Source organism: Raphanus sativus, chromosome 8, assembly GCF_000801105.2.
Source record: "Raphanus sativus cultivar WK10039 chromosome 8, ASM80110v3, whole genome shotgun sequence".
Taxonomy (NCBI): Eukaryota; Viridiplantae; Streptophyta; class Magnoliopsida; order Brassicales; family Brassicaceae; genus Raphanus; species Raphanus sativus.
The window spans coordinates 1,809,972-1,835,328 of NC_079518.1; the positions used below are offsets into that span (position 1 = coordinate 1,809,972).

At 35.9% G+C, this 25,357-nt stretch overlaps 7 protein-coding genes across 12 annotated transcripts; all 7 read right to left on the minus strand.

The window, feature by feature from the left end:
* Window positions 1-189: 189 nt before the first annotated feature.
* On the minus strand, window positions 190-769 carry LOC108810602 (pectinesterase inhibitor 3-like). The gene has a single exon (XM_018582708.2). It carries the CDS (start codon window positions 726-728, stop codon window positions 225-227), a length of 504 nt encoding a protein of 167 aa, XP_018438210.1. The 5' UTR covers window positions 729-769; the 3' UTR covers window positions 190-224.
* Window positions 770-1,083: 314 nt separating this feature from the next.
* LOC108806464 (uncharacterized) lies at window positions 1,084-4,523 on the minus strand. Of its 3 annotated transcripts, none has more exons than XM_018578590.2 (9): window positions 4,219-4,523; window positions 3,950-4,102; window positions 3,494-3,593; window positions 2,525-2,581; window positions 2,279-2,387; window positions 2,117-2,199; window positions 1,961-2,022; window positions 1,785-1,884; window positions 1,084-1,646 (listed from the first exon to the last, which is right to left on the minus strand). In XM_018578590.2, exons 2-9 carry the CDS (start codon window positions 4,093-4,095, stop codon window positions 1,590-1,592), a joined length of 714 nt encoding a protein of 237 aa, XP_018434092.2. In that variant the 5' UTR covers window positions 4,096-4,102; window positions 4,219-4,523; the 3' UTR covers window positions 1,084-1,589. The 3 variants fall into 3 exon arrangements, with proteins under 3 accessions (XP_018434092.2, XP_018434091.2, XP_056848604.1); XM_018578589.2 differs by having other exon boundaries at window positions 3,950-4,130; XM_056992624.1 differs by having other exon boundaries at window positions 3,950-4,147.
* Window positions 4,524-5,177: 654 nt separating this feature from the next.
* On the minus strand, window positions 5,178-7,703 carry LOC108806817 (eukaryotic translation initiation factor 3 subunit H). Its single transcript, XM_018579014.2, has 12 exons — window positions 7,542-7,703; window positions 7,393-7,472; window positions 7,191-7,307; window positions 7,006-7,109; window positions 6,857-6,923; window positions 6,528-6,661; window positions 6,399-6,447; window positions 6,183-6,254; window positions 5,974-6,075; window positions 5,812-5,879; window positions 5,462-5,614; window positions 5,178-5,381 (listed from the first exon to the last, which is right to left on the minus strand). The coding sequence occupies exons 1-12, from the start codon at window positions 7,549-7,551 to the stop codon at window positions 5,327-5,329; spliced, it is 1,011 nt and encodes a 336-aa protein (XP_018434516.1). The 5' UTR covers window positions 7,552-7,703; the 3' UTR covers window positions 5,178-5,326.
* An 814-nt stretch (window positions 7,704-8,517) lies between these two features.
* Window positions 8,518-9,503, minus strand: LOC108810798 (uncharacterized). Its single transcript, XM_018582878.2, has 4 exons — window positions 9,424-9,503; window positions 9,190-9,240; window positions 9,042-9,117; window positions 8,518-8,945 (listed from the first exon to the last, which is right to left on the minus strand). The coding sequence occupies exons 2-4, from the start codon at window positions 9,211-9,213 to the stop codon at window positions 8,533-8,535; spliced, it is 513 nt and encodes a 170-aa protein (XP_018438380.2). The 5' UTR covers window positions 9,214-9,240; window positions 9,424-9,503; the 3' UTR covers window positions 8,518-8,532.
* A 1,030-nt stretch (window positions 9,504-10,533) lies between these two features.
* LOC108808656 (uncharacterized) lies at window positions 10,534-11,834 on the minus strand. The gene is made up of 5 exons (XM_018580769.2): window positions 11,664-11,834; window positions 11,359-11,571; window positions 11,145-11,267; window positions 10,852-11,043; window positions 10,534-10,728 (listed from the first exon to the last, which is right to left on the minus strand). The coding sequence occupies exons 1-5, from the start codon at window positions 11,832-11,834 to the stop codon at window positions 10,534-10,536; spliced, it is 894 nt and encodes a 297-aa protein (XP_018436271.1).
* A 790-nt stretch (window positions 11,835-12,624) lies between these two features.
* LOC108837794 (ATP-dependent DNA helicase Q-like 4A) lies at window positions 12,625-19,723 on the minus strand. Of its 4 annotated transcripts, XM_056993043.1 has the most exons (26): window positions 19,605-19,723; window positions 19,121-19,206; window positions 18,876-19,043; window positions 18,500-18,557; window positions 17,892-18,308; window positions 17,601-17,777; window positions 17,393-17,523; window positions 16,795-17,161; window positions 16,587-16,718; window positions 16,382-16,468; window positions 16,139-16,266; window positions 15,875-15,995; window positions 15,655-15,806; window positions 15,454-15,589; window positions 15,242-15,365; window positions 15,102-15,172; window positions 14,936-15,004; window positions 14,732-14,854; window positions 14,494-14,652; window positions 14,332-14,412; window positions 14,056-14,217; window positions 13,916-13,971; window positions 13,670-13,769; window positions 13,473-13,567; window positions 13,306-13,383; window positions 12,625-13,210 (listed from the first exon to the last, which is right to left on the minus strand). In XM_056993043.1, the coding sequence occupies exons 3-26, from the start codon at window positions 18,884-18,886 to the stop codon at window positions 12,859-12,861; spliced, it is 3,387 nt and encodes a 1,128-aa protein (XP_056849023.1). In that variant the 5' UTR covers window positions 18,887-19,043; window positions 19,121-19,206; window positions 19,605-19,723; the 3' UTR covers window positions 12,625-12,858. The 4 variants fall into 4 exon arrangements, with proteins under 4 accessions (XP_056849023.1, XP_056849022.1, XP_056849021.1 ...); XM_056993042.1 differs by lacking the exon at window positions 19,605-19,723 and having other exon boundaries at window positions 19,121-19,575; XM_056993041.1 differs by lacking the exon at window positions 19,605-19,723 and having other exon boundaries at window positions 18,876-19,040; window positions 19,116-19,575.
* A 185-nt stretch (window positions 19,724-19,908) lies between these two features.
* LOC108806017 (serine/threonine-protein kinase SRK2A) lies at window positions 19,909-22,638 on the minus strand. The gene is made up of 9 exons (XM_018578027.2): window positions 22,154-22,638; window positions 21,770-21,844; window positions 21,579-21,680; window positions 21,349-21,402; window positions 21,160-21,252; window positions 20,976-21,068; window positions 20,710-20,814; window positions 20,531-20,629; window positions 19,909-20,438 (listed from the first exon to the last, which is right to left on the minus strand). Exons 1-9 carry the CDS (start codon window positions 22,271-22,273, stop codon window positions 20,100-20,102), a joined length of 1,080 nt encoding a protein of 359 aa, XP_018433529.1. The 5' UTR covers window positions 22,274-22,638; the 3' UTR covers window positions 19,909-20,099.
* Between the last annotated feature and the right edge of the window lie 2,719 nt (window positions 22,639-25,357).

Sequence of the window (25,357 nt, forward strand, 5' to 3'; positions counted from 1 at the left end):
AGTAATTTTCAATCAAAATATAACAAATTCCCTAATTAAACCATACACATGCTATTCAATGATTCAATCGATTTGTCCAGTTGCACTATAACTGCAAACGTGAGCATGACCTCTCAACTTGTAATCAAATAAAAGAAACTGAATGGTTCTCGATCACATCTTGAATGATTAGTTTTGTTTTGAAAAGAAAAAAAAATGAATGAATGTTATTTGTAATCAATCATCTAAATCAATGTAGACAACGACAAGCAATTACTACTAATTTTCCTCAAGTCAACCGCTACATTCTGGACCGTATTAACTTGATTCGCATCAATAAACCCTTCGACACATACACCATAATCAGACACAGCCGCAGTCAAGAACGTGTTCAGCGCCATCACATCACGTTTCCTTATGCTTTTCCTCGCGTTCGCCAGATTGTAAACCGCATCACCAAGCGTCGCGTAACACGTGGCGATCGGTTGGTTACCGTTCTTGTACCTAGCCGCTTCAGCCAGAGCCAGTTTGGTCTTGGCCTCCAAGGCCTGGATGGTTCGGTGCGTGGCTCGTCTTGGGTTCGTGATACGTCTCACCAGAGGTTGGCATAGAGAAGGATATGCGGTGTGAGAGCACAAGTTCATCACACGTGATGCCTCCGCAACTTGACCGAACAAAAAGAAGGTTAATATGGTGACGGATACCACGACAGCCACAACATGTAGCTGCAAGGTGTCGCGGCCCGCCATTTATGTATATATTTATTTATTTAAATATGTTCAGTTTAGCTGAGGAGAATCAACAAAGAAGTTTTCTTATTGTTATATAAAGAAGTTTTTTTCTTTTTGAAATTGTTGGTGATGAGCGTTTTGCGTTTATTCTCCTATTATTTGGCTAGTGTATTTTAATGTAAATAAATTTGAGGTTTGTCTTGTTTTTAGGGGAATATTATCTTCTACATCTATGTTAAAAAGAAAAACAAGGTATTTGACCCAAAAAAAAAAGAAAAACAAGGTAAACCAGATGAGACCCGGCCCACGGTATTGGGCTTGTAGTTTTATAAATAGGTTAAATAGCAGACCCGGTCCAATATAAAATAGGGACTTGAGAAAATATTTTTTTTTTTATAGAACTCTCTCTGTAGGACCGAAGGCCTCATATTCGGTGCAAAAAGGCAAGGACTACCAACCAACTGTATCACACAAAAGCAGCCTCTCAAGATCAAACTCAAAAGAACTAACTGTTCCCTATACTAATTTTAAGCAATAAACAAGATTATTACATCAGCGGGATTTGGAGCTCCAACAACCCATGCCTGAACTCTGTTTATGAATTTCAAAGGAATCATCCTATGTTCCTATTGAAGGCCAAAAGAGAGTCTTTACACCTTGGCCTTGTAGTTCATTCTTCTGTAGTTCAGTCTTCTCAGTCAAATTACCCGAGAGAGCACAACGGTTCCCACCAGTGCCGAGTGTCAGATCTCGTGAGTATTCTGAAGGCGTTGTCTGAAGTTGATAAACCCTTGTGTGTCTGTGTCATGTCGATCACGATAACATTTCCACTTTACCAAGTACTTGTGCTACTTTTCTTTAGCATCCATCTTTCCTCCATCAACTTCTCGGCTCTTGCTTCATGTGGATGTTTGGTTGAATGGTGTACGATATTGGCTGTTGAGACAAAGAGAACAGTCCACTTAACATCAAACCTGACCCAGCTCCCAAGAGAAATGCTGAGATTGATAAACTAAAAAAGAACATGAACCGGTCCTGATTTCGACTCATTACAACCAAAATTTTGTTTTTTACCTGTGTTGTTGTAGTCGGCAATAAACGGTTTGCAAGATCATCGTTGATTGAAACAGGTAGAGGCGGCATCCGACTCATGATACCAGGCATCTCCTTCATGCTTCATGCAGAAAGTAAGAGTTTAGCAACTAAAACCTTTGATCATACAAAGGAAAAGAAGACCCAATGACACATACTCGGTCAGAATGGCGCTGATGTTATTTCTTGCCTGATACAAGAGACTGATGTTATCCTGCAGCTGTATACACAAGGAAACCGGATCAAACAGTATCAATCTTCTCACACAACTAAGCCACAAAGGATTGCAAAAAAAAAAAACAAAACTAAATTACCTTGAACGCATAGAGGTTGTATGAAATTTGACTAAAAGCTTGAGCGTTTTGCTGTAGAAGAGCCATTACTGCGTCACTTAAACCTGAGACGAAATGTACAGCAACAAAGGAACTTAATTGATTCTATCTAAGAGCACAAAACACAGGAGAAGAGCACTAAACCTTCAAAAGGCATGTGTGCTGTACTGTGGTAGTTATTGTTCATGGCATATAAAGCATTTTGTTGTGGCACATTGGCTAGCATGTTCAGTTCTGGGGATGTATCCACCACCTTACCATTAAAAGAGGCAAAACCAAACAATATAAATAGACTTTATCCCAATGTCATAAAGATTGTTTACTATACCAATATAAAACATTCCACAACTTTAGACACACTAAAAGGTTTTTAGGTGGACAAAAGCATACCTTCCTATTGCTTAAGTTCTTTGCAGCACTATTTTCTTCTCTTTTTCTCCGTTTTCTCTGTGAGGAATATAGGATAGATATGCACAGTCTTAAGCCAACACATTTAGAGATAATGATGTATATATATCTAATCTAATGAAAGATAAAATAAAGGCAAACAAGCACTAATGAATAGAGAAACAGAGTACTTTTGAAACTTTATGTTTGCTTGCATTAAAATATATGATTGAAGACTCACATGACAGATAGTACAATGGTGATAAAACATTATATTTCATTTTGTTTCACTTTATTATGCAAACATTTAGCAGTATGATGTAACCATATGTTGTCGGCAAAAATAATCATTCAACATGTCATAGGAGGTGTTATAACTTCTAATCAAAGATGCCAACATGATATTTCCTAGACTACAAAAAGTATATGGATCCCTGACATCCATCACCCATAAAAGCAAATATCTTTTTTAAAAAACTTTAGGCTAGTTTCCTTTTCCAACAATTCCCTTTCACAATCATGGACTCCAAAGCTAAATATAAAGACATGTCTATAGCGTCAGCAAAACTTGTCATTTCTCTTTCTTTTTTTTTTTTGCTCATCTTTTACACAATCTTTACGACATGGCAGGGTTGTCTTTTCATCAATAAAACATATAGCTTTTTTTTTAAGTAGGACTTTATCTTTTTACCGCCAAAGCACATATGCAAAGTTGCATCATCGTGCTGATTCCGTCATATTCAGCATATGCGTTTTTTTTCTAAACAGTGATAGAAAAATATCCTTCTCGGATCACTACTTCCATGATAAGCACATCCCATTTGGAAAAAAAAAGAATACTAGAAATTGCTAAGTAGTTACTTCTATAGCATAAAAAACTATCCACACAGCTAGGAGTGACTATTACCGTCATCCATCCACACAAGCTCCAAGGAAACATAAACAAGACCATGAGAGCATAACGAAACTTACCGTCATCCATCTGCACCTCAGTGCTACATCCCTTACAGTTTTATCTGGTAGAGCAGCAGCGATCTTTACATACTTGGAAAATTTTGGTTCATCTTTCAACCTACAAAGGGAAAAAAAAAGATGTCACACTTGAGACATGTAAGAAATGACTAATGGTCCCAAGTCCAAAATTTTTTACATTTCATGGAAGCACAAAGGCGAAACTTTATATATTTCCAAAGGAACATACTTTTTAATAGACTCCATCATGGAGAAGAATATAACATGCCACCACTACTACCTCATAAAACAACTCCAAGTTGTTTTTTGAAAATTTGAACCATAGTACGAAAAAAAAAAGCTAAAGAATTTACTACTAATTAAACATTGCAATTTGCAGATTAAAGAAATAGCAAATGGAAGGAAATATCCAAAACAAAAAAACGTTGAAGGAGACAATAAGAAGAAGGTACCTACTTTGCAAGGCCGTTCTCTAATACATACTGCTCTTCAACAGACCAATCCATGACCAAAGCAGCTTCAGTTTTGCCTCCTCCAGTCACCAAAGATGGATACGCAAGTCCGGTGGTGCTAGTGCTTGGCGGCAAAGAATGATTATCCATTTGGAAACTGATCCAAAGGTATCGACTTTAGAGATCTAAAGCCAATTCAAACCTTCAGAGTAAGCAAGTGAGAAAAGCCAGGAGAGATTATTAGTTGTGCTCTGAATGAGATGAGTTATTCACCTTGGAGTTTTATAGAGAACTCGGGGGAAGCTGTGTATATATATCCTCAATAAGAGCCCTAATCTGAACCGGTGGTGTCACAATCTGAGATGCAACCGACAAGAGTGCAACTACGTTTGGAAACAACACGAGATGCTCCGGCGAGCAGTAGGAATTCAAGAATAGAAGAAGCGATGTGCAAAGAGGATAGGAGAGTTGGCGCAGCAAGTTGCGAACTCCAATGGAAGAGAGAGAGAGAGAGAAGGAGTTTAGTTTAGTAGCAAGTGTTGTTGGTGCTTGTTTGGTTCTGTTTTTGCAGAAGCACTTTGGGTTTTGTTGTATTCATATGCCTTTGCTGCCTTTTTATCTTATTTTATTTATATTTTGCTTTAGAAATGGAAAATTCTTTTGACAAAAAAAGTTGTTAAAAAAAAAGACAAATTAATTAAAACTCTCTTTCTACCCAATTTATAACACTTTGGGGTTTATGGGTATTCTTTTTTCATATAATTGTTTGTTTTTATAGAAGTTTTAAACTTCTATAAATAGAAAAAATAGTATAGACCAATGACATTTTGCTCTAGAGATATCTAGGCATCAGTATCTAGATCCTACATATCAATCTAGATTTGATTCAAAGATCTTTGCATATCTGTTAAAATAAAGTGTTCATTATTCGATTGTAACAAACATCAAAAGATAAATAGTGGTGGTGGTCATTAGAGTCCCCATAACATCTGAGTGACACACACACAAAAGGTTTAGCTAAATATTCTAAACAGTGTTAATTATTGTGTTTGTTTTTATATCTTAGTGTAATCTTTGTCAAAATAAACACTGAATCTTCAGCATCTTAAACAAATGTTCCTTACTCAAACACACACATACAAAAGCAATGAACCTGTCAATGCCGTTTAATGCGTTTCTTGGTGTGTTGTGTCTTATCTTGAGTTTTTTCTTCTCTTTCAATAAGCCATGCATACGAGCTGAAAGATGTTTTCATATGGTTTGTATTTTTAATTTCACAAAAAAAAAACTTCCAGCAAAACAAATACATGATCCGTTCTACCACCAAATCTTTTCACTTTCTCAACTCAAAAAACAAAAACCTGGGTGGCCTCGTACTCAATTATTCGTGCAACGCCTTGGTGAGGTAGAGCCTGCTGAAGTTCTGGCCAGCCACTCTGCATTGCAATTGGTCGACTCATTTTCAGTCCCTTGCTAAGCTTGAAATGGGAAGTAAAGAGTTAACAAGAGAACATACCCGTTGATTTGGCCACAGAAGTTTGAGACTTGGTTTGTGATGAGGAAGCTCTCTAGCCTCGACGGTTCAGGGATCGGCTTAAAGATTGGGTTTGAAGGATCCTCCTCGGGTAATGCCTCTTCCCCAGCTGATTTACGAGCCATGTTCTCCGTCCTATCAACCAAACCTCTTATTTAGCTACTTAGAATATTAACATGAGAAGCAAAAGCCCAAGACAAATGTTCAATATAGGACACTCACTACTCTGGCCATTAAAACATGTGACTAATACTATATCATCATCCAAGATAAGAACCGAAGAAATGAAACAAATCGAACCAGAACCCGAATAAAAGAACAAAGTGACCTACCTTCTCTTCTGGAGCCAGGCTTGTTGCTGCGCTTGCTGACGAGACAGGTTCCGGTGGTAATATTGGAACTGTAAATAAAAACAAGGTATTACATTAAGATATTTCTGAAGGTGAGGACTGAATAAACAGTGAAGAATAAAATAGAATACTGCGTTAAGATACCTTTTGTTGTTCCATGGATAAATCATCCATGCATTTAATCAAAAACTCCATATTGTTCTCAAGGAAAGGAGTGGTTGAGGAGTGAAGACGATCAAAATCACCCTAGCAAAAAAAAAAAAGAAAAAGAAAATGGGGAAGAATTAATTAAGGGTCCAAACTTGGAATACTGACAGAAAGAGACAATCCGAATCCAAATACAAATATCGTACCTGTGAGACAGGTGTATCAGTCTCCAGTTCGGTCATAAAGGCACTGACAAGCGCAGAGTTTGAAACCTTGATCTGTCAAAAGAAAGTAAATCCATAATCAAAGCCAAACCTTTTTTTCAAAGTAAGCTATAATTAAGTAATAGTTCCAACATTGTATACTTATACGAGTGGCTATTAAAACTGCAGGCAGAGAAGAGCAATGCTCCAGGGACTTACAGGTATTTCCTCAAAAATATCCATCCACGAGAAGTTTTTCTCTCTCAACCTGTACCAAAAAAAAGTGATGATTAAAACACTAAACAATCTCATGTGGAATAGGCTGTCGATAAATCAGGATATACATACTTGTCGCCTGTAAAGTTTCCGCCCCTGTACAACTCCATAAAGGAATCTGAAAGCTTCAAAGTCTTCAAGGCTAAGACGCCTAGGTCAGCTTTAGAGGGATCGTATATGATGCACACACATCTCTTGATGTTCTCCTGCAGATGTAGAATACATAATTTCTTAAAGCTCATTTATCGATTTTGCAAGGGATTCACAACAGAATTGCAGAAGCAAATATTTTCTAATGGCTAAGGTTCCAATCAATTAACTGAGCAAAACAGATATCTACGAGAACCTAGAGTATCATAATAACATACAGACATGGTAAAAAGGATCATGGAAAGTAGTACCTGGTAATTCATGAAGGTCTCAATCAGTTCTACAGTCTGATAAGATCCAAGCACAGTGGATTGATACCTGGAACAAAAATTAAAGCCAGATATTATTATTAAATTCCACACAAAAAAAAAACAAATTAGCAAAAGATTATTAAACCAACCAGCCAACAGTGTTGTTGTCAACATTAACCTCCCTGAGACACCTCATCATCTCAAGCTGGTAGTTAGCACCATCAGCTTCAATCTCTTCATCGTCATCTCTCACCTATACTCTCGTTAAAAAGATACATCAAAATATCAGATACAAAGCTATAAACAAAATTCATATCATAATGTGCAAACTTACAGGGAAAGGAAAACAATTGGTGATTTCAAGGACACTGCCAACATCAAGTCCAAGCAGCTGCCCTGTGACAAGCGTTGGTGCAAACTCCTTGCAGTGTTTGATTATCTTTAACACAGCCTATAATATCATCACATATACAAAAATCTTCAGCATCACACTACATTAAAAGACTGAAAATAACGATACAAATCTCACACTATACCAGTCCTTCGATCTGAACAACTCTGAGCGGAGGAGCCACCGCTTCGTCCTTAGATATCGCCTGCAGAAATGACCTAGCCACTGCAGAGAGAAAGAGTGAACTCAGCACGAAATTGAATCAAAGACAGGTATGAACAAAATTAAGCTTACTGGTTGCCATTGAATTGAATGATAACAATCTAGGGTGGTGGTGATGATGAAAGCTTCTCCGCCGTGAAAACACTGACGATGTGATACTTCTTTGCCGACGGCGAGGGGATGAGCTCGAGAGAGAGAGAGAGACTGTTGTGTTTGTTTGATAGGGCTACGTTTCGATAAGAAACTAAATTTACAAAATAGCCCTCAAATTTTGTATTTCATTTGTAATGGATCCTAAATGTTTATAGTGTTGTTGTTACAAACAAATTGAGACCAAATAAGGATGTAGCCCAGCCCATGGACCTATAAATGCTTTGGTCCATATTTTCTAAACAAAGTCGAATGAAACATAGGCCTAAAAAAATTTTAAGATTAGTTTTCGGATATACAGTACTGAAATAAAACGGTTGTGCTCATACTTTTCTTGAATTTGATTTTGCGTAAAATGCAGAGGAGCACGTCCATGATAGAGGACGATGGAGGGCTAATAGCAATTGAAATGGGAGCCGTAACCGATGAAGAGAGCTCTTTCTTCTCTTGGCTGACTGCGCTTAAACCAGCACTGCACAAGTGGTTCATTAGAATGACCTTTTGACTTCTGAGGACACCAAAGTGCAAAACCATGATATGATTTACTACGACAAATAGATTTTCTTTAGGTACCGTATATATAAGTTTTGGAATATAATTGGAAAAAAAATTGGACAAAATGATATAAAATTTTACACTTGTTTTTTTTTTGGTTTGCAATGTGTGACATTTGTTTTTCTAGACCTTTTATGTTTTTTGCAAGCTTTCATGAGTATTGCTTTAAGCTATCAAACACAAGATTTGTATATGGCACTGTATTCAAGCTATCAAACACAAGATCTGTATTATATTAAAAAAAGAATGCAATAACAACAACAACTTCAAAAATTCATGAATGATTAAAAAAAACTCATTATGATTCTTTTGACTGATTAGATTATGACTGATAAACAAAGAAAAAACATTACGGTTCTCACATGATCCCACACCCTGGATGTAAATCACCCATAGTAAAGTTCTTAGGCGGAGGTGGCGTAGGCGGGAAACTCTTAGCTGCAGGCTTCTCTTCCTTCTTCTGCTGGAAACCACCTGGTACTGGTAGTGCCGCCGGGGGATTAGGCTGAAGTGAATACGGAGGTGGAAAAGCATAAGCTTGATACGGTAGAGGTTGTTGGTAGTATATCCAGTTTGGTGGAGGAGGAGGACAATTGTATTGTTGCATCGGATGTCCTCTTTGATTGTGTAGAGGTTTCTCGCGTTGGTGATTGCTCCATACGATTTCAGCTTTTTGGCCTGCTTTTGCAATCTTTTCAAGTATTATTTCTGGATTGGTTTTCCCATATATGTATACCGTTCTACTTCGTTTGTCTATCTTGAAACTAACATCTGTGTATATACAAAATGATAAAATCTATAACTAATATTAAGAAAATGCTAATAAGTAAAAAATAAAAAAGAGAGAAATAGAAGAGAGTATGAAACCATCAATGGTTTTGAGCAAATCTTTCAAGGGTTTCACCCATCCGGACGTAGGAGACTCAATCTTCAAGAGACTTACCTGTGCAAACACACATATAAGATGATATAATATCCACACATAATACATAACCACTAATGTGACAGTTTATACCATGTGATTAGAAGATGATTCCATCGATGTAGATACAAGACCCTCTTTGTTCTGTACAGAGTAAAAATGACATTAAGTGATTCATTATGAAACATGTAGCAAAACTCACTTTCTCAGGGAAAATTGCAAAGTTCCACGAAATTCTTTTGAAGAACAACCATGATTTGACAAGACGAAAGCAAAATAAAATCGAAAAGTGAAAGAAATTAAAAAAGCAGGGGTGAAGAAGAAGACCTGTTGGTGGGAGAAGATGGATGAATGTGAGCGTTATTACAAAAGCTAAAAAATTTAGGGTTTTGGTTTTATTACGGCGTTTTATTCTTTAAAAAAAAAAAATTTAGGACCGGAAGCCGAAAATGTAATGTATTAAGCCCAGCTCAATCCATATTAGTCACCTTATAAATTATCGAAACCAAAATAACATGTATTTGTAGTAGCTCACAGTCTTGGGGGTTACACTATACTGCCGCTGTGCCGCAAATCAATCTTAAAGAGTGGTCATTATTAGGGAACCTCATATAATACCAACTAGATTTTGACCCGCGCTTTTGAAGCGCGGGATATTTTACGATGAAAAATTTCACTAATAATTTAACAAATATTTTGGTTATTTTTAAGGAGTGTGTATTTAAAATATTTTTGCATTTAAATCAGTATTTTTAAATTCAATCCGATTGTGATTATACCGGTTAATCCGGAGATCTGACAATTCAATTTATGTTTTTAAAATATTCATATTAAAAAATTACTAAAACCCGAGACTAACCGATTGAACTGATGGATGACCAATATGTAATCTAATTGGATTTAAATTGTAATAGTTTCATAATTTGCAATCTTATAATCGAAATTTTAAAGTTCACTATTTTGCAATTTATGAAATTATGACGTTTCTACAAAATTTTAAAGAGAAAATGATAGATATAAAATAACTAAGATTAATTATTGTATTATTTGGAAACATTGATAATAGTATAAAAATATATTGTTTGGAAATATTGATAGTAGTATAAAGAAATAAGTATATTGTTTGGAAACATGGATAGTACTATAAAAAAGGAACATTAGTGACTTAATGTATGTTTAACTATAAAGTATAAAGGTGTATTTAATTTAAAAACTTACAAAATAAATGTTAGGTCCAACAGAATGTTTCTGTTTTAATAAGATAGATAAGAACAGAGGTTACATAAATCAATCAACATGTGAAAAGATTTCATTAATCAATCAACACTTTGAAAACATTACAATGTTCAGTTATTAATTTTTTTAATGGAAATATATTGAACAGTTTTCCACCTAACAAAGAGAGATTCAACAAGAAGAGAGCTGTGGTTTTAAGTTTCAAACTACTACACAACTCTTTTGGTGTGAAATGGTTTCCAAGGCTCTCTGCTTTCTGTTGCTTATCATCTCCACCATTTTATTCATAGACTTGATCTCCTTCTCTGACTTCTTTATCTTTCTTTCTTTGGACTTTATCTTCTTTCTTCTTACCAAAACCACTTTCCTATTTTCTTCATCTCTGACCTTCATAGCCTACAAAGACATAGATGGCCAAATCAGAATTCGGTTTCCTCTAGACCGAATCGATGTCGGTTCTAGATTGGTTCATTCTAACAAAAAAAAAATTAATTAAACGGGCTTAAAATCGGTTTAGACCTGAATCTGGTTGCGTAACACTTTGGTAGAAGGTAATGAACTCCATAGAGAAGCTTTACAAGGAGCATTAGCAAATAGTTGATCTCTCTTCCTTTCAAGTTCCCTTAGCTTTCTCTCACATTCTTCTATTTCCATTGTGCCTGGTTTAATGTTATAGCCTGGCCATCTCACCCGACTATATGGCTCCCACATCTGTTCTAGAGAAATAAACGCATATAACGAGGTAAGACCATCATTAGAAAATCAATTAGCTAGAATTTAAGGTTATAGAACGTATATAATTTACACTTAACCTGTCTTTCAATTTCCTCAAGAGGAAACTCAGAGTCGTCATCTTTACTTGGACTCAGCATTTTGAGAAGGCGTCTCTCACCATCCATGCTTTGTGCTTCGTGTAGTATCCGATGGTTTAGGTTCTGTAACATATATTCAGCAAACATATATATATAATTTTTATGATCAATAAAAACTAAAAAGTGTACTTAATTAGAAATTAGGATTTCTAACATGGGTGTTAATCTCTCGTTTCCCAGAAGAGAATGATATAACAGCTTTCTTGTCACGATATGCGTTATTAGCGAAAGTTAACTTGTCTAGCTCCATCTTCTTAGAACAATATGGGAAACTTCGTTCATCCTCTATCCGCCCCCATTTTTCATTATAAATCCATCCATAGCGTAAGCTGTCTTTCAGTCCCAAGATGGCCTTTTCATGATAAAGCTGTACTTAAAAGAATGAAGTCACAAGTTAGTCACCACTATATATAAACTAGAGAGAATGGTTTTCTAAACAAACATATATGGATGTTCTACCTTCTTCTCTGTTATTTTTCTTTCCATTTTAAGTATTTGTTGTTGCATATCCTCCACCATCTTCTCATTCACCTCTATCGACTTTAATAAGCTGTATGGATTCCTCTTAGGTTTATCGAGAACCTGATGTCCTACAAAAGTTTTCTTCCTACTAGTTTTTGTGACCTCCATAGCCTTGGCAGAAATAAAGCTAGGTCGTGCAAGAGAAGTAGAAGAAAAGTATTTAGATATGGATATAAAACCGTATTGAGTTAGATGATAGAGAGGGTTGTTGGGAGTATGTTGATATAGACTCCATGACTCTACATTATTGAAAGCATTGCTTGTAACTTGGTTTGCACGGAAAGAAAGTTGACCATCTTGCCAACTTATATTAAACAAGCAGATGCTGCCAGGGCATCTGCGCTATCTATTACTAAAATAAAACTTCTCTCAAAAAGACCAACAAATATTTTATTGACCAAAGTCCAGCAGTCAAAAGAACAAGCATTTGAAAGAATATACGACGATTGAGAAATGTTAACTTTTCTCTACAATGTATAGTTTGTATTTCCAAATATCATTTGAGAAATCCCAGACGTTCATTACATGCATACATGATACATGCATGGTATGGGTTTAACAACGAGCATTATTTTTAGAGCTAATTGGGTTAAAACCAACAGAAAACATAGAAATTAGGTAACTACCAAAAACAGTATAATTAGATAACTACCAAAAACACTATAACCTAAAGTTTCAAACATAAGTTTCAAAAAAAATTCATAGATGGGTCAGACTTGGATATAAACTTACCAAGTCTCCAATTAATCCCCAAAAATATTAAAACTTGGGTTGCAGGCAAAGAAAATTTGATGACTTTGCCATTCTACATTATTATACTTCTCTATAAACTCTATCCATGTGTTTTGACAGGTTAGAAGATTTTAATGTAAATAAATCAGTTTAGTATAATGTAATATACACATGATTAGTATTTTTATAATATACACATGATTAGTATTTTTATATTCCATACAAATATGAAGCAATCTTCATGAGAGGCTCGAGAGTGCTCACATGAAACTTCCTCGCGAAAAGAAAATAATTAAAAGTGATAGATTTTTTAAGATATGGTCCAAAATAAATATAACGCATAAAATAAGTGATTATTTCTATTTTAATATATAAGAATTCACACTGGTTGGTTACTACTTCACCAGGGTAATACTCTTCCCTCTGGTCGTATCTCCGACACATCTTCATCTTCGTCTTCAAAATCAAAATCTAGCTTCTCTATGACCATACCTACTCCATCTCCATCAACAGATTCCCCATGAAGAACCTCATTGCTTTTGCTTCTCACCGTTTTTTTGCAAGACTGGCTAGAGCTCTCTGCGAAATCATCATCCTCCTCGGCTACATTCGGACTAATGTTCTCGTCTCTTCTCCTCTTCCCTGAATCCGGACTAATCATGGACTCTTCTTTCTTACTAATTCCATGGTACTCGTTGACCGTTGCCTCTATTGTTTCCAACAACCGATCACCGTACTTGGTCACTTTGGCCCTGAAAGAAGAGTTTAAAAAGATGCACATCATCATTCATCATCAAACTCTTTTGAATGTTTTTTTTTTCACATTGCCTTAGTAATGATAACTTACTTCCCAAGGCCATTTATCTCTAGTAGTTCCTCTTTGGTTCTCGGAATCTTCTTGCTTATCTGCTGAAGCGTTGCATTGCTGCCACCACAAACAACAGATTGACCATGATCAAGTAAAAATTTGGAAGATCATGGAAAACGAGATAGCGGAATGGTTCTCAGGATTACCCAAATATATGATATGCCATGACACCGTCAGGGGCTTCTTTGACAAGAAGCGCACGAAGCTTCCTCAAGGCTGTGTACATGATGGCGGAGAGATTCTACAGAGCAAAAAAGATCCAATGAACCAAACCACTCAGCGATTCAAAATTGTTAGATTAATCTCAACAGGAATATGGAGATTAAACTACAAAGTGATATACCACATCTTCTGGAGGAGCATCTGTTGATATTAAAGGAGCTTTTGCAGGGGTTGCCGCGGCGGCTCTACAGGGCTTTAATACTTTTACAGAAGAAGGGAACCTGAAACAGAACATGGAACTATTAGCTAAAGTTATCTTTAACAAGCCTGGTAACACATTAAACATGGCTTAACTACAATGATTTGCTTGAAACTAGTTCATGTAAACCTTTACTAGAAAGATATATCTCAAGCAAAAAAGTCAAACCTCATCATTATAGTCTGGCTTCCAGAAAAGAGTGAGGCAGCCTTTGATTTATTCACCTAAGATACAGATAAGTATATAGAGACGTTAACATCTTCAAGAATGGAAGAAGCGAAGTGCAAAATATTAAACAATTAATGTACCTTGAGCAACGATGATACGGATCCGTACATATCACTTTTCCTAACATCTTCCACAAGAATGTCCTCTGTTACGAGATAGTGCAAGATCCGGGAGACTTCAAGTTTCGTTAAATGTTTTCCAGCTCCATGGAACTGCAACGTCTCGTGTCTGTGTTTCTTCACCTACACGCAGCGAACTCAGTTATGTTTCAAAGTAGGTTTTAGCAGAACCTGGATGAGAAATGAATATACATCTAAAGCTTGAAAGAGTTGGGGAATGTTTTTATTTGTGCATACCATTTGGTTTAAGGAACCTCTGTAGACTTCGAGAATATGAGCTGAAGAAAACCTTTCTCCTGTTTGCTTCACCAGTTCAACCTATGCAGCGCACACGTGATCAGTAACAACACATCCAACAAGTGAGATTAAACAAGATGAACTTCAAAGCAATTCCTATACCAATTGCCTTGTAATCAAAGTGACATCTTTGTCAATCAAACTCTGGCTACTGCAACAGTTATCACACGTCCTTTTGCAGTTTGTGGAGTCGAACTTTTCCCCCAAATGAACTAGTTGTAGGAAACGTCGGCAGTCCACCTCGTTTTCACAGTACCTAACCTGAAGCAACAAAGTTTGGAGAAATATATCAGCAAGTATAACTTCGAAAGCAAATAATAGGAATAATTATGTTAAGTACCATGCGGAGAAGGTTTTCAGTGTTCGTTTGAAGTAATCTCCCAGAACTTGCTACACGATTATAACCATTTGCCATGGGGCCTTGGTCAACTCCTCCTTGGCTAATCATATGCTTAACTCGTATCTGAAACAATATTGTAAAACATAACCAAGAGCAGAAAGATGAACAAATATATACACTACGTTTAGTATAAATGCAACTTACATAGTCGCCATAACCGTAATACAGAACACAAGATGCCCGCTGGCCATCCCTGCCAGCACGACCACATTCCTTGGTTTCAAAAAAAATAAAAAGCTTATGTTAGTATCTTCGTGTGTAACTTGTTATACAAGGTTTTCATGATTAATTGTACAATACAATTAAATACCTGATGATAGCCTTCTATAGACTTAGGGAGCGAGTGATGAATAACAAAGCGGACATCAGGCTTGTTGATTCCTGAAATGTGCAATGTTAATGGACAGCAAAATTCCATCAATTAAAGCAAATATTAGCAAAAACCAGTACCCATTCCGAAGGCAACGGTAGCACATATTATATTGACTTCGTCCTTGCTCCATTGTTTCTGTACTAAAGCACGTTGAGTAGGCTCTATACTGCCATGGTAGAATGCTGCTTTATGACCGAACTCCTGAAATAGAATTCAATTTCTGCGTTTAAACATGATATTTTGTGGTATGCACAAGACATGAGAAAGCTTTAATATACAAATGACTAACCTGTAACTTTTGAGCAACTTTCTCACAGTCATTTCTTGAAAGACAATATATAATTCCACATTCGTCAAAATGGTTTTCCCTGATGAATTTGTCAATATCTTCCAGACACTTTTTCGTCTTGGGAACAACAGAATACCTGCAAATTTCTTGGTAAGCAGCATTCTGGATTATATATATTCGCTTTTAGGTAGATTTACTGACCATAGATTGGGGCGATTAAAACTTTGCCGGAACACAACACAGTTAACAAGGCCAAGGGCTTGTACAACGTCTTCTTTCACACTGGCTGTTGCGGTAGCTGTTAAAGCTAACACGGGAATGTTGGGAAACTTCTGCTTCAGGATACCAAGACTCTGCATGTTCCACAATAATCTTGGTGAGTAAAAAAAGGGAGGTTGTTTGAAGCTTATGATGGCCTAACCTGGTAGTCTGGTCGAAAGTCATGCCCCCATTGGCTCACACAATGAGCTTCATCAATAACAAATCGAGCAAGCAAACCACGAGAGTTTAAGTTGTCTAGATGCCTCAAAAGAGAATCGCTTCTGTAATCAAGAAAGAGATACTTCTTAGCTACGTGATGCCCAGTCATATCATTCAGAGTGGCGACCCTTGCAACATGCTAATACCTAATCTAGAATTAAAAGAACCCTATGGCAGAACTGCATATAGTAAAGTAACAACTCACTGTGCAACTTTTTCGGGTGTGACGTATAGTAATTTGTACTTAGAATGCTCGGAACTAAGCTCCTGAAAGATCTTCAGTTGTTCGGACCATTCCATGCCGGCACTTAGGGAAGCAGCGGGTATATTTGCCTGTAACCATGTTTCAGAAATCAAACTGTTAAATGAAAAGAATCCTCTGTATGAATAATTTATCAATGAAACAAAAGATACAAATAGAATCTCTGGGGGTTGCTGAAAGGTTCACCTGCAATAGGTTCATTATCTGGTCTTGAATAAGTGAGACAAGTGGAGAAATGACTAATGTTATTCCTTGACAGATCAGAGCAGGGAGCTGCAAAAGAAAGATGTTAGAAAACAGTTTGGATAACACGACTTCTTTCATCGTTTTCGCTTAGGTTGAATAATCAAAAGTGACAAAATTAAAATGTAATGTTTTTAAGAATTATGACCTGATACGTCAAACTCTTGCCTCCTCCAGTTGGCATCAACACAAATACATCAGAGCCACTCATTGTTGCGTTGATGATTTCTCTCTGGTTAGGTCGAAACGAGTGATTTCCAAACACTTTTTTGTTACTGACCTGAACGTTGCAAGGAAACACATGAGCACATGGAATGTAAGTGGAATAAAGAAAAGATAGAAACTCAGCAAATCACCTCTAATTTTCTCGTCCAATGGAAATCACGACTGCTCCACTTTTGGTCGTTGGAACCTTCAGTGTACGTCACCTCGATAATCCTTGGAACGTATTGTTCTCTCTCTACAGGAGCAGATGAAAGACCATACCTATCTACAGAATATGAAGAGTCTTGTGGCATGTTCCAGCTATCAGATGCATATCTTCCTTGCTCATTAAAGTGTGCTCGAGAATCAGTTTGTGGATGATCAAATCTTAGATTTGTTGACTTAGGTGTTTCATACTGTGAAGCACGAGTAGCTGTAGATGACAAAAACTGAGACTTTTGCCTATCTTTATCTCGAATATGGTCCTCGAGCTGCTGAATTTGCTTCTTCAGCAGTAACCTATCAACAACACAAACTGTGATACATTAAAAACTCACTAAAAGTCAAGGCGTATTCACAGTTGTAACACCCTTAGATACTCAGACTCAAGAAACATGCATTGTCTATTATTTCTTTAAGCCTAATCTCTTTTCGTTGTATTATTCCCAGTAATTTTGTGTGTAATATATACCACAGCCTCCAGAAAAGAGAAATTTTAACAGCCAAGAAAAAATTGATTGGGATATAAACCTCTCTTGACGAAGCTCTTGAATACGATCAGGACTCAGATCGGTATCATCGTCAAGGAGTTCATTTGATATTGCAATCAACACGTTCTTCATTTGTTCCAAATGGGTCGAAGCTTCTGGACAAAGCCCTAGCTGAGAAGATACGAACATCAAACAAAATGAGAAAATCCTTAATCAAAATAAAAAAGAGAGAGAAACAGTAGTCATACCTTTATTCCATGACTGCAGTTAGAACATAATTCAGGAGGCAGACAACTCTCTTCTTCTCTTCTGGGAGCATTTTTATCCACAGGTGGGGTTCTCGATGGCAAACTAGATACGGATGGCGGAGGAGGAGTACCTGTTGATTGGTAGTGTTCCATCATAATTTGGTCGACATCAATACTCTGCATCAAAAAGTGTTAACATGCTTGAGTTTACATATTTTCATACAAAGCCCTGTTTTGGGTAAGCATCTATGCTTAAGAAAAAATATGTGCTACTTTAACCGGTATCATTACCTGAAGTATGTCATCATCAATAATCTCATCAAGACATGCTTCTCCAGATCCCAACTGATCAGCTGCGAATGCAGAATTCTTGAATTGTTTCTCCACACCATTTAAATGCGCGCAACTGCTTTCTGGTTCTCTGGCCTCATCATTTATCCGTGGAAACTTTTCAGCAAATGTTTTACCATCACCAGGGACAGGGGGAGGAAAGCTGTGAAAGTTTCTTCCAGTTCCTGGTACACCCATTTGACTTTGATTTTGTTGATTGTTCGAATAAAAAGAACCGTCAGTGCTACATGTAACTTTCACAGTGGATCTCTCTCTTGCAGAATATGAGCCATTGGTGCCACCATCGTCAACCGGAGGAGTAATCCCAGGTCTCAGGTAGGTCTTATTTAATGAGAGACTTGAAAGAGCATGCCAAGCCTGCCAACATAAGATACAAATAAGAAACATATATGTACACTTCATGAATAGAAGACTATCAGAAAGGGGAAGTTGAATCATAAACTATGAATATTTAACAACTACAATGTGATGAACTATTTACTCAAAGAAATGGATAGAGAAAAAGAAAACATATAATTACCACCACAATTTCTCTTCAAGAATATTACCTTTGCAATTTGCGGGTGCGCCAAAGTATGCGCATTCACACTAGGAAACGCAATTGACCTACACAAAGGGAGAACGAAGCTTATTAAATATTTTTTGAATCACTTAGTTGTACACTGATCCATAAAGAAGACTAAGGAAACCACACAATATTTTCCATCAGTGACATTTCTTACAAGAGAATATCATGTATCATACTCAGTCTTATTTCGGGTAGTTAGGTAGTATAAGAGTTGACCTATACATAAGCCAAAGGCTCTATATTGGAACAAAGATGCACAGATGATGCTGGAAACTAGAGATATTACAATGTGATGAAAAGCTATCCTTGACGAATCCAAGCAGGGAACAGTACTCAAAAGAATATAGCCATAATACCTTGCGGCCATATCTCTGCTTTCCCTAGGCTTTTGACTTTCTAGAGCGTAAAGGAAACTGGAGCTCAAATGCTTAGTCCTGGACGACGGATCTTCGAGCACCTTTGCATGTTCTGACCAATTGGTCTGAGGACCTTTAGGTTTCTGAACTTCAGGGAGATGACTCCTACTGCAAAATTTAACAGTGAGTAACGGAAGGCAAAGAATAAACCTGAATGTACAAGGAGAAGATCATTCTTACCTTACTTGATTTGAGTTAATCATAGGGTCTTTAACATGCTTCAGATGCTTCCACCAAACTTATCTTTCCCTTGACAACTGCAACTTCGTCACTTAAATGAAGAAACATAGAAAAGAAGTTGCATTCGGATTAGTGGGAGCTGATGAATAATGAAACACAAAAAAAAAAGATTGCACATTTTACCACATAACTGATCAAATTACGAAGCTAATCTACACAAAATCTGCAAACTTTTAGCTAAGAATACTACGCCAAACGGTAAAACACTTCAGAAACAGGAAATCGAAGTGAATTAAAAAAAACGAGCCCCATTGCTCCAAAGTGATTCACTTTACTAACAATCAACGAAAACCCAAATCGAAAAACAAAACTAATCAGCAAGTAGTTATAATCCCCAGCGACAATTTTTGCAATCGGTGTAGCGAAACGAAAACCCTAGAATTGAGAATTGATTTTGCGGGGGATGAGAAAGCCCAACGAAGGAATTACATTTTGAAAATCAATTGAGGGGGTTATTTGCTTCTTCTACACCGACACTGTATCACTCCGTACGGAGAAAGTCGCCACCGAGTGAGTCTGATGATGCCGGAAGGCTGTAGAAGTTTATGCTTAATGGCGGGATAGTTTCCCTCTCTTTGTGTTTGTCCCCAAAATGAAAAGGATAATAAATTATTTTTGAATTTTGAAATATTTGTTTTCATTTCGTATATTTGGTTTTTTCATTTTCGGAAACAAATAAGATGAGACTAGGAAAGGAACAAATAAAAAGAAAAACTAATTTTACGAAAATGTATGAATTTAAATAGACGAATCCTCTTCTCAAAAAAAACAAAAATAATAATAATAATTTACAAAATGTTTATTTCGAAGTCACAATGCAGCAAGGAATGTAGCAACAAAGGCAAACACAAAAACTGAGACTTTTTTAGTTTCAACTTTCAACAAAACCAACGATAACTTTTTTTTCTTACACAGACAAAATCATCAACTGATTCTCACTTCTCCACTGGCGTGTACTTGCTTTACAGTCTTATCATACTCATCTTCTTCGTCTTCCTCTTCCTCCACCACTTCCTCTTCATCCACCTCCTCTTCCTCTTCCTCTTTCCCCTCTTCATCTCCCCAGCCAAAACCTCCAATGGAACGGGAAACAGGGGGAGGCGTTTTGGCGTCATCTACTATCTTCATGATCTCTTCAGCTGTCTGGAGGGAAAAGGTTGGATTCTCTTTCCTGAAATATGCAGCTTGAGCTGTCTCCGTCAGTTCTCTTGGCAAGTTCTTCAGGAACCATGGGTGTTTCTTGATTTCTGCAATGGTTATCCTCTGCCAAAACAAACAATTGTTCAAACAAAACCAATCTTATGAAAAAAAGATTTAGTAGTTCATTTGATTCAATGTAATATATAGTCTTGTACCTTGAGTGAGTTGGCAACAAAAATACGGGAAAGGAGATGTTTGCAATCCTGTGAGATGTGGACGTAGTCTGGGATCTTGTACTGAACAGCCATGATTTTCTGTATAAAACAAGATCAACACATTGATGAATAAGACCGCAACGCAGCAGACACATGGCTCAGAAGAATAAAAAACCTACTTGTATTGTTTTCCTGAAGTTTTTGGGGTCTTCCTGGTCTTCGAATGGGTAGGCTCCAACCAGCATGACATAAAGAGTTACACCACAAGACCAGACATCAGCCATCTGAAAGAAGAAGAAGAAGAAAACAATTACAAATCTTACCCGACTTCCAAAGAGCAAATAGCATGACAGCTCCATATATAAATCCATTGGTTTAGGTAAAGTTTATTGCATTTTAGCATGATGCCTGATTTACCAAAGACCTCAGATAGCAGCAAGATTACCTTGCCATCGTATTCTCTCCTCGAAAGGACCTCAGGTGCAATATATGCTGGAGTTCCAACTGTTGATTTGGGCCTGGAGTGCAGTAGAGAGGACTACAAAAAAGAAGAAGAAAAACAAAAAAAAGCTAATAACTTGAAAGTCCTTTTACGACAATGGTGAAGAACAGAATCGGGAGTGTCAGACCTTGGAATAGCCAAAATCACAGATTTTGAGACGTGGAGCAGGACTTCCATCAAGGAGTGTATTCTCCAGCTTCAGATCTCTATGACATATTTGCTGCAAACAAAATGTAACTATCAGCTTGATAAAACGAACTGTGTTCAAACATCTAGAAGAAATAGAGTAATCTTTTCTTTTTTTTTTTTGCCTTACCATAGCATGGCAATAGCTAACACCTGATATAAGCTGCTGGAAGAAATATCTCGCCTGGGAAAAGAGAAAAAGGATTAGAATTTATATATCCCAATTGTCTGATATGCATGTTCATTCTTCCTAGTCTACCGAAAAACCATACAGAAACTTTGAAAAGAAAAAAAGAAAAAAACTAATCCTAGATAAAATGATTGCATATAGTAGTAGTAGCAAAATCTCAAAAGCCAAACCTCATCTTCACTGAATCTTCCAGCACTACAAATACGCTCGAAAAGTTCACCACCAGCAGCATACTCCATGGCAATGGCAAGATGAGTCGGAGTCAACACAACCTGTGATTAAATAAATCATCAACTTGAGTAGATATCATTTTTTTTATCACAGCGAAGAGAACACACTATATGGAAAATGACTGGTTAACCTCCTTAAAGCGGATAATATTAGGATGACGAAGCGATCTGTGATTTATGATCTCTCTTGCCACATTCTCATCAATCTGCATCAAAAAAAAAAAAAAAAAAAGACAAATGCTCTCAATCAACAATCTTCCCAGGAAAACAATGGGCTGTTCGTTTGGCAGCAGTAAGTTTGTTCGATTGGTAACCGCAGCTAACTGCTTTGGGCGGCAAAAACTGCGTTAATCATTTTTAAATGCTAATAAAATTAGTGTTAACAAATGCGACGCAGCCGCAAACGCAACAGTAGGCGTCTGCCAAACGAACAGCACTATAGATGAGAGATGATGATTGGCAAACAGATACATATGAATAAAGCAAATGTTATGTAGTAAGGCTAGAGAAGGGACCTTGGGACCACGCTCGATGTACTTCATGGCAACGAGCTCCTTGGAGTTTTTGACCTTCATTAGCCTCGCCACTCCGAAATTCCCCGCGCCTATGTCTTTCACCAGCTCGTACTTGTCCATCTTTTTTTACCCTAATTTCCCAAACAAACCAAACAAGCAAACCAAAAAAAATCTCCTAATTCTCGTTATAATACAGCTCAAGCCCTACGAGCTAAAAAAACAGGACAATTCAAAACAGCGACAAGAAAACCATTCAGTATCCGAAAATCAAGGATGATTCGATTCCTTCGAGATCTCGCGAATCACAGAGAAAGTGAGAAAAAAAAGGAAAGAGGTGTAATGATGAGGGAAGGTGATTGAGATTTTGTTTGGCGAGATTTGAAGGCAAAGCGATTTGAATCGATTTTTATTTCTTTTCTTTTTTTTTTGTTCGGTGAGACGAGATGAGAAGCGATGAATTGTTTTTCTTCGGATAATAAATGATGATGATGGTGAGAATGAAGAATCTCCCTCTCATTATATGCTTCTTTTTTTTTAAATTAATCTATTATATTAAAACAGAATTCATGACTTCTAATTCATGTGTGATTTTTTTTAAAATGGACTATCTACTAGACTTGGTCACATTATACTTCAATCATTAATAACAACTATATTAAATCACAAAAGCATTATTAAATACATCTATCGACATTTTGACTATGTATACTCAAACTCGATTTAAACATTTTGTCTATATCATCTTCACAGATTTTTTGAGTAGCAAAAAGAAACTGTAAGATCCTTTGACGTGTAAACCTCATTCTACAAAACATATTAAAAGATCATGAGTACTTTTGTTAGACAGTGTGAATACTTGTGTTATTCAGTCAAAGACATAAATCTCTGTCACTCGAAAGCCAGTTTCTGATTGTAATGAACAAATGAACTAATAGTGTCACTTTGTACAGTCACAGACGTCTTCACATGTTATTAGATACCGTAATAGTGTTTTCGTAGTATTGATCGACAATCAATGATAGCTTGAGACAATATTTAAATGATCGTCGTGTACAATTACATGCATTTATTTGTCCTTACTTTACTAAAGATAATTTGATTGTAAGCTCTGGAAATATGTTAATATTTTAATGAACACATTGATGCATTTGGAGAAGATGAAGTTTGTCAATTGTTTTACGTCATTAAGCTATCAGAATACATACTTTCTATTATATTTAAATTCAAATAATTTAAAGATTAAGTGGTATTCTGTTATTATAAAATCAAAGCAATATCTACTTTAAGAAATGAAATTATTTTCATGTGATATTTATTGTTGCGAAGATCTTCTAACTTGGTTCTCCTATATAATTTTAAAAATAAATTAATAACAAAATCATCACCATCTGTGGAAGCCCCCTTGGTCCAGTGGTTTGACTAAGGGTTCAATTGCTTCTACGCTCGGAGATCTGGGGTTCAAACCCTAGAAAATACCAAATTATTCAGATTATGGAGAAACAGGTTACAAGAGATCTTCAGCTTGGTGCAAGGCATACCATCGAACATGGATCTCATAAGACGGCTCAGAGTGGTGCAGTCAGACGTGTATTCTCACAAGGTGGTAGAATTATCGGCTGTAAAATCATCTTTGTAATATTCTCATAGTTGTAATAGCATAATTAATCGATAATAATCGATCCAGACGTTAAAAAAAATCATCACCATCTAACAATTATTAATCTATCTATACTATTAAAAGGGAATCAGTTTTTAAAAATCTACTTATAAAAGTTGTTTGAACCTATTAGTTAGACTACTAACGTTTTGGTGTTACATTAAATTTAAACTAACAATATGTTACCATATATTTCTCTAACAATATTTACCTTAGTCAGTACCAAATATATATGTTTAAGTAAAATATAATATTTCCTATTTCTTACTCCTACAGTTTTGGTATCTAACAAATTAATTTTGTAAACAACAAAATTAATTATAAATTTGTCTCTTTTATTTAATTAAGCATCAGTTATCATTTTACATACATATATTCCACGCCATACACATATAATTTGTTCAATCCATGCATAATTATTTTTTGTTCATATCATTAATTAATTTAACTATATAATTGTTTAAATAATTTTAAATGAATTATATTATTACCCCTCATTTCATGTGAAATGTTCTTTCTCTAAATATTTTAAATTGATTTTACAAACAATACTTATAACTAAAATTTGTTATCTAAGATTTTTTTTAAAAAAATATTAAAGACCATATAAATATATACTATTAAATTAGCAAAAAAATATATCATATAAACTTTAAAAATATAAATCTTATAAAATGCACACAAAATATAATGAGAGAGAATAGACATGTGCATTCGGATCCTGGATCAAATACAGATTGATTCCTATCGGGTCTAAATCTTTTAGCTCCTAAACATTTAGACCCAACTAATTTTCAAGTACGTAATTGGTCAGAAAATTTAAAACCCGAAAAGAATCAAAAGATCTGAAAACTTAAAAATACCCGAAAACCCAAAAAATATCTGAAAATATTTAAATACTAAACTCCCCCCCCCCAATTTAACCCGGAATCGCACACATTAACCAATAAAAACGCTCGAAAGTTTACTTCAATACCCAGAATATATTTTAAAATTTTGAAATTTTATTCAAAACGGAAACTATACCTAAACCAAACCCAAAATTTTTAAAAATATTTGTAATAATAAAACATGACCCACAATACCCAAATGAATATAAGTAATATATACTTACGAAACATTTTAGGTACCCTTTCGGGTCTCGAACATGACCTAGACTCGAACCAAGACCAGGCCAAGACCCGCAGGTCCAAAATAATACCAAATATGTATTTTATCTAGATTCAGAACCGAACTAAACATGTATTTTCAAATAAATTTTGGTTTGATTTTTCAAATCGAGAAAATATATCAGGTTTAAAAGTAGTTACACAATAAGAGTGTATCTACAAATCTTTAATAAGATAATCATATATAGATTTAAACATATTCACTTTTTCAATAAAATACGACTTTATAACATAAATATATAACAATCTTAAATTATTTATTTATATTAAAAAAAACCCGCGCTTTCTAAGCGCGGGTCAAAATCTAGTTAATTAGTTAATAGGACTATTATTCGTTTTTAACGCAGTGGGCCCGCATGTTTCCGAGTGCCATTGTAC